We start from the raw sequence: 8,372 nt of genomic DNA on the forward strand, positions 1-8,372 counted from the left end.
GGGCCCCCTTGCTATTTGTTTATCAATAAAATTATAGAAAAAAATAGGATAGATATACAGCTACTTTCTCTTAATTCAATGAGAAGAAAGATTTTTACTAATAGTGTTTGGACAGGATATCATGTCTGCATTTTGTACTATGAATAACTACTACAAAGACAACAATATGCAATGTATTGTTGTTGAAACTGCCCTACTAACCTATTCTGAAACTGTCTCATGCTATTTGTTTCTCAATAAAATTAATAAAAAAAAAAAGAAATAACAATTTTTGCTTTTTGTCTTGACAAGTATATTAAAAAACATCACAGGCCACAGGATCCCATTTTCTAGCAAGTATTAAAACAATTTTATATTTTAGGTAGACAACAAAAAAACTTATCATGTATTTATTGTACTGAGGATTATGCTAAATCTTTTATTTGTATCAGCTCATTTAATATCATTATCCTCATTTTACATGAGGAAATTGAGGCCCAGAAAAAATTAAGTAACTTTCCAAGATCACACTTTGTAAATGGCAGAATTAAGATTTAAACCAAAATCTGCCTCCAAATCCTGTACTTAACTATTATACTATACCATCCCCCTCACTATCAAGTTATTATATCCTAGAAAGGGGAAAAAAAAAAACTAACAAAGCTAATCCTTTGCAACAGATCTATACACAGAACTGCATAATAAGTGTCTAATAGTTTTCTAATAGCATCAGACTGTGTTCATTCAGTCTAGACTTCCTTATAGTTTTGCTTATAAGAAACACCCTAGGCAATGAAGAATCATATTTTCTTTTACCACAATCCTCTGCTTCTTTTGTGTTTGAGAGGTACTGACAACTAAACCCAGGTCCAATTACATGCTAAGCAAGTACTCTACCACTGAGCTGTATCTGCAGCCCTTTTCTGTTTCATTTTGAGGCACAGTCTCAATAAACTGCCCAGGCTGGCCTTGATCTTACAATCCTGCTGCTTGAACTTAGAGAGGAGCTGGGATTATAAGCATGGGCCACCAAGTCTTAACTCTGCTTCTCTTCTCATCACTTATGGAAGCCATTAATGGTAACAAATGCAAATACAACCTGGGGATGGGGCTCAGTGGTAGAACAAGACCTTGGGTTTGACCCCAGCATTCTATTTTTACATATGGTTTGTGGCTGTGACTAATAAAACACTTCAAAATTTTATAACTCAAGAGATTATTTAAAATGAGCCACTTAGGGGCCAGCAAGATAGCTCAGCGGTGTAAAGTACATGCTTAGGCAAGCTTAGGCAAGTACGCAGGGATCATGGTTCAATTCCCAGTACCATAGGCTGTGTCAGCCCCACACCCAGGGTAGGCTGAGCCAGCCACAATAACATAACATAACACAACACAACACAACACAACACAACATAACATGAGCCACTTAGAAACCACTTGGCTGAACCAGTGACTCCTTTGTTGGTACCATCAGAAATTAATTCTAGGGCCAGGGAGATGGCTCAGTGGAATAAGCGTTTCCCTGGTAAGTGCAAGGGCCTGAGCTCAATCTCCAGTTCCACATACACACACAAAAAAGAATTTAATTCTGACTGCTGTTCTGGGTTGTAGAATAAGCAGCCTTAAACCTGGGTCTACTGTACAGAACTAAGTAGAAAGGATATTCAGTATCTGACAGCCATCAGCCTAGATCTGACCTCATGTCATTTCTCTTCAATCTGAGAAAAATTTTCCTTTCAATGAGAAAAAAAGGTCAGGGTTGTTATACTGCAAAGTCCCTACACCTACCTTGAAAACTTACAAAGCCACAAGAAAGAAAAAAGTATACAAGAAGAAGCTTCTATCAGATTACAAACATGCTAAGCTAGGGATCACATATAGATTGTCAGGGTGACTTTAACTACAAAGGTAAGGAGACATGATGATTCATGTGGCAGCTTACTCTGTAACTGCAGTGACTCAAGGTGCTCATAAGCTAAGTGAGCTGATGCTGAACACACACCTTGTTAGGCCCAACATGCAGTCAGGCTCTGCTTCACTGAAGAGTTTCCTGGGCCTACATGTTCAGAGAGGGCCAGATCTAAGGTGAATCCTCCAATGTTTCTCCTATTCCTGTGGCTCCTGGCTAGCTCCTTAGACTTATAGATTACTTTAAAAGTAATGAGTTTAGCAATGTGAAGAAGGTTCCAAATATTGTTTCTGTCCCCACTCAATGTATCCATTTGTTTGGTAAAGCCAACATGTGTATTTGCCAGGTCATCTGCATATAATCTGTTAAACTATTATAAAGAAATAATAAAATTTAAAATTTGATCTTTACAACAAGTTAGTAGTAGTACAGAGGGGTTCACAATTTAAAACCATTTGTGTAAATACCACAAGTAGAGGGCGATCCATAATTAATTCCCAAATTAGCGGTATAGAAAATGCTGCTATGGGAACTCTCCCAGAAACCATCACTCTTTCTGTTCCTGTGAGCAGCCTGAGGTGACCTGTGAAAATGGCTCGCTATTCCTTGACCCAGAAAACCCCACAAAAATCATGCAAATCAAGAGGCTCAAATCTTTCATGTTCACTTTAAGAACACACATGAAAATGCCCAGGTCACCAAGGGTATTCATATCTGAAAGACCACCAAATATCTGAAGGATGTCACATTAAAGAAGCAATGTGTGCCATTCTGGTGTTACAGTGGAGTTGGAAAGTGACCAGACCAAGCAGTGCGGCTGGATGCAGGGTTGGTGGCCCAAAAAGAGTGCTTAACTTTTGTTGCACTTGCTTAAAAATGCAGAGTTGCTACATTTTTGAATTGCTGAACTTCAGGGTTTAGATGTAATTCTCTGGTTATCGAACATATCCAGGTGAACAAAGCATCCAACATGCACCACTGTACTTACAGAGTCCATGGCCCGATTAACCCATCCATGATCTCCTCCTGCCATAGTGAGAAGATTTTTTTTTTTTGTATTTTTACGTAAGAGTGTACAGGGTGTTCAGGGTCTCACTACTAGATCAGACTTATAGTGATCCGCCTGTTTATAGCCTCCCAAGAGCTGGGATTATAGGTGCACACCACCATACCCAGTCTCAACTGCCGTCTCAGGGCACCCTGGGGGCTGGCACAGCAGGCCCAGGGATCAAGCTCCCGGCCCATGCCTGCTTGCGGGCACTTTAATCCACTGAGCTATTTGGCTGGCCCTGAGAAGTCCTTACTGAAAAGGAACAAATTGTTTCTAAACCAGAGGAGGAAGTTACACAGAAGAAAAAGATATCCCAGAAGAAACAAAAACTTAGGGCACAGGAATAAATTAAATGTAAAATAAATGCAAATAAAAGTAATGTTCTTTGCCATAAAAAAAAAAAAAAGAAAATGCTGCTATGGTTCTGATGGAGGAACGTAAGATAAGGAATTATTTGAGAATGTTATTATACTTTTAATATAATTTGGATTAATATAATTACATATGGAAATCTCCAAACTTGTAATCTTGTAATCTTTCTTGTCCTCCTTTCCTTTTCCTTCTCCTCTTCTTCCTTTTTTCTTCTTCTTTTCCTTTTTTTTACAGCAGTGGTGACTAAACCCAGAGAGTTGGTACTGAACTACAACCCCAGACTGGCACTTACTAAACTGCCTAAGATAGGCTCACACTTTCAATCAGCCTGGCAGAACTTTCCAGCATGCTGGAATTACAGATCTGTGCCACTGCGTATGGTTTTGTTACCTTCTTAACATTCTAATTAAAGATAAAACATCTCTAAATTATGTCTTTTTCAGGGGCTGGGGAGATGGCTCAGTGGAATAACTGCTTCCCTAGCAAGCGGAAGGGTCTGAGTTCAATCCCTGGTTCTGGAAAAAAAAAATGTCTTTTTCAGCAAATCAACTAATCAGTTAGTGGGAAGATATTCTCAATCTGTTTCTACAACTTGATATTATCTACTTCTATGGATAATCCATTGTTAAAATATGAACTATAATTTTAACTGATGGTACCCATCAGTATCAAACACTATATTTGATATCCAGTAATGAAGCCTTTCACCACCCGGGTTTTACTGTTGCCACAACCAAAGGACTAATAATAAGAAAATGCAGATTTTTCTCTGTCCCACTCTCTTTTCTCCTTAACACACAAGCAGATGATCCCCTGGTAAGGACTTTCCTTTTCTCCTTATCAATTAAGGAAAAAAATCATCTGTGTAGGACAGCTCTAGATAGCAATAAGACTTAACTAGCAAAGGAATTTCTAGGGGCTGGTGAGATGGCTCAGTGGTCTAAAGCACCTACTTAGAACAAGCTCAGCAAAGCACAGGGACCACGGTTCAATTCCCCAGCACCACATGCCAGCCAGCCCCACCCCCTGGTGGGCTGAGCTGGCCACACACACACACACACATACACACACACACACGAATTAAAAAAAAAAAAAAGGAATTTCTAGTTCTGGGGAAAACAGCTCATCCAAATAGCCTGGTAGGTGCCTTATTTGCACGTCTACAAATAAGTGGCTTCTGTTGTTATCTTTTTATTTTGGTTTTTTTGAGACAATGCCTCACTAATGTACTCCTTGTTGTTTCTGAACTATGTAGCCCCAGGCTACATCAAAACTAGTGATACATGCCTATAATCCCTAGGCAACTGCTGGGATTATAGGCATGTATCACTATGCCAAGCTCCTGTTTCAGTCATTGCAGTGATTTGTTATGGAGATCGTTAGAAAAACTTTTCCTACCTCCTTTGTGCCCTTTGAAGGTCGCCACACAGGTAGCATCTTCTGCTGACCAAATCTTCAGCTGAGCATCCATTCCCCCACTCAGAACCACAAGGCCTGATGGGAAAAACCTACAACAATTCACATCAAATACATGTCCTTCCAACACTCTCTGGAAAACAAAAGAAAATGCCATGCTAGTTCTCTTGCCCATCTCTTGATGTTCTCTTGTTTCCCATAACTCTGGTCCCTTAAATGAAATACCTACAAACTATCCCTTTATGCTAATTTTTTTTTTAAAAAAAAAGCTGTCTAAAGGATCTTTTTAGTTCATTTGCCTGCCAAGGAATGTTCAAAGAGTTGCTGGCTTCCTTTCTTGAGATTAAAACATAGATGTCATAGAACTGAACTCCATGGCTCTCACAATTATCCCCAAGTCTAGTTCCAAATATTAGGAACTGAAGAGGTATGGTGACTCTCTTACTCATCTCTTCCTAAAAATCCTCTGAAAAGGTCAAGGCTTAGCCATATAGTCTTAACAGCCCAGCTATGCTGCGTTAGAAACCAGAAAATGTAGTTTAAACCAAGGGCTCACCCACTTAAGACATCCAGACTACAGTCTGGCTCAACCCCATTCTGTTGTAACCCCATTCTGTCTGACAAATTACTAATTTTAAGAATAATTCTCTGGCTGGGGAGATAGCTCAGTGGAGTAAGTCCTTCCCTGGCAAGCATAAGGTCCTGAGTTTGATCCCTGGTACCCAAAGAAAAACAACAACAAACAAACAAGACAAAAACAAAGAGGCTCAGGCTGGGGAGATAGCTCAGTAGAGTAAGTGCTTGCCTGGCAAGTGCAAGGGCCTGAGTTCAATCCCCGGTTCCACACACAACCTCCCCACCCCCCACAAAGAATAGTTTTCTGATGAAAAAATGGGAAAACAAAGATCAACTGCAGTGGAGTGGTCTTGTATCTTTACAATGGGTCATTCTTTTCCCTGTCACTCAGTCCAGTTACCCTCCAAATGATATTCAAATCCTTTACTCTGAGCTCTCCATTGGAAGCCTGCCAGATTTTCATGCTCCCATCAGAACTAGAAGACACACCAAGTCCTCCTCCACTGGAAATGTCCAGGCATGTTATCTGTTCAAAAACAAAACAACGGTACAAGAATGAAATGTGCTTGCTCCCTTGAAATACATTTAAGTCACCTTTGTTTCACGTCCCTTCAAAGCTTCTTTATACTACGTTCCCAACACAAAGAACTTACATTTGATATGACCTCTTCCAAACAAAAAGATATTCCTGTAATCATATGCAGACGCCGGCTTCAGCTAAAAGGTCTCCCCCATCCCATAATCAATTTCCAGTTTCTATCACTTGCCATTTTATCTTTTAGCATATTTCTCCTACATTTTAGGAAATGATAACACAAAGATAACCTTTACGGCTGGGGAAATAGATCAGCAGTCTAAGCGCCTGCCTGGCAAGTACAAGGACCCAGGTTTGATCCCTGGTATTGCATGCCCTGCTGGCTACCAAAACTGGGTGTGGTGGCACATGCCTGTAATCCCAATGCTGGAAAGGCTGAGACAGAAGGATCACTACGAGTCCAAGCTGCATAGTAAGACCCTGTACCAAATAAATAAATAATTGTTTTAAATTACAAAAAGGGGAGGGGCCAACCAGATAGCTCAGCAGGCTAAACCACCTGCTTAGGCAGAGCACAACAGCCAGGGTTCAATCCCAATAAAAACACAAAATGATGAAGTTGGAAGAACCTGTATGTCCACTAATATGAGATTGGAAAATAAATCATAGAAAAGTTATATAGCTGTGCAGCTCTTAACAGACAATATAGAATAATGTTTATATAAGTAAGTAAAGAACAATATATAAACTTAGCATGGCAGCCCATACTTGTAATCTTAATATACGGGAGGCTGAGGCTGGAGAACTCCTGAGAGTTTCAGGCCAGTCTGGATTACATAGTGAGTTCAAGGCCAGCCTAAATTGCATAGCAAGAAACTATCTCAGGGTAAAAAACAAAACAAGATATAAAAGAGCATTATGGGCCAGGGGAGATAGCTCAGTAGAATAAGCGCTTGCCTGGCAGGCCCAGGGTCCTGAGTTCAATCCCCAGTACTGAAAAAAAATAAAAGATTATAAGTACCTTTGGGCCAGGAATATAGCACAGTGGCACACCTGCCTGGCAAGTGGGTCCTGAGTTCAATTCCCAGTACCACACACACACAAAAGAAAAATACTGAGTACCTTTGTACGCATACTCTCTGTGGACTTGAGTACAAGTTTTGCCACATGTATTATAATTCATCAAGGGGCCAGGCAGATAGCTCAGTAGAATAAGTGCCTGCCTGGCAAGCGCAAAGCCCTGAGTTCAATCCCCAGTACCGCCAAAAAAAAAAAAAAAAAAAATTCATCAATTCTGTCATCTTATACATGAAGTAAGTGAAAGACACATTAATTATAAATATGTCGGGGCTGGGGAGATAGCTCAGTGGAATAAGTGCTTGCCTGGCAAGCTCAAGGTCCTGAGTTCAATCCCCGGTACTACCAAAAAAAAGGAGGGTGGGCTGCCAAATCGCTTAGCAATTTAAAGTGCCTGCAAGCAGGCACAGGGACCAGTGGTTCGATCCCTGGGCCTGCCCCTGGGGCACGCTGAGACAGTAATTGAGACTTGGCGTGGTGGTGCATGCCTGTAAACCCAGCTCTTGGGAGGTTGTAAACAGGCAGATCACTAGGAATATGACCTAGTAGTGAGACCCTGAACACCCTGTAGGCCCTTCCCTAAAATAAAAATTAAAAAAAAAATGTCCATGACACTAGATAAGCAGACAAAATGGGGGTAAAAAGCACACCATTATATCTTTTCTTTATCAACATACTTACACTCTTTGTATGAATCCTGGAAAAAATAGTATATGGTGCCAAAAACTTAGAAGATGTGTTTTCCTTTGGACACGAAACATGAATGCTTTTCTAGAGAAAAAAAGATAAAAATCCATCAATGAGGCTACTCCAGTATAAGTAAAACTTCTGAGAGAAACATCAAGACTAAGGAAATCCTCATCTTTCAAGTACTTGCTTTAATCCTCCTGTCCTACACACAAGGCTCTCGTTCCTCCCTGGCTCAGAGGTCCTTTCACTGCAGGGGCCGCAATACAAGACAGCACTGCTGAGACGCCAGGATTTTTTTTTTTTTTTTTTTTAAGTTTTATGTATGTGGTACAGGGTCTCACTATGCAGTTTGGACTCATAGTGATCTTCCTGTTTCAGCCTTCCCAGCGCTGGAATTGCAAGCATGTGCCACCATGCCTGGTGTAATGGCCAGCTCTTGGTGCCTGGAGGTGGGGGGTGGGGATAAGCCATTATCTTTCTATGTGGAAGTAAATAGTCCCAGAGAAGACAGGCCATCAATAAAAATATAAATGAAAACCAAGAAAGCAGTAATAATCTCAAGAAAATCAAACACTAATATAGTTGGGCAAGGAATAAGATCAGCAATAAAATGCTGAGAGATGTGAGGAAACTCAGCACCTACCCCTAAGCCTAGGGTCTAAAAGATAAATCTAAGAGTAAATGCAATGCCTGCAAAAACTTTTTTTTTTAATTTAATTTTTTTTAACATTTTTTATTGTGTGTGTGTGTGTGTGTGTGTGTGTGTG

The 8,372-nt window shown here is 40.3% G+C and overlaps 1 protein-coding gene across 4 annotated transcripts in view; it reads right to left on the bottom strand.

Moving 5' to 3' along the window:
* Positions 1–8,372, bottom strand: part of Paaf1 (proteasomal ATPase associated factor 1) — a 40,668-nt gene that overhangs the window by 19,704 nt on the left and 12,592 nt on the right. For 2 of the 4 annotated variants that reach the window (XM_004641918.3, XM_023702098.1), the window contains exons 4-6: positions 7,597–7,686; positions 5,731–5,829; positions 4,710–4,860 (exon numbers count right to left, since the gene is read on the bottom strand). In XM_004641918.3, coding sequence (XP_004641975.1) covers positions 4,710–4,860; positions 5,731–5,829; positions 7,597–7,686 — 340 coding nt within the window. Of the gene's footprint in view, positions 1–4,709; positions 4,861–5,703; positions 5,830–7,596; positions 7,687–8,372 lie in introns of all 4 variants that reach the window. The other 2 variants (XM_023702096.1, XM_023702095.1) reach the window with 1 other exon arrangement.

Source organism: Octodon degus, unplaced genomic scaffold (assembly GCF_000260255.1).
Source record: "Octodon degus isolate 3935 unplaced genomic scaffold, OctDeg1.0 scaffold00146, whole genome shotgun sequence".
Taxonomy (NCBI): Eukaryota; Metazoa; Chordata; class Mammalia; order Rodentia; family Octodontidae; genus Octodon; species Octodon degus.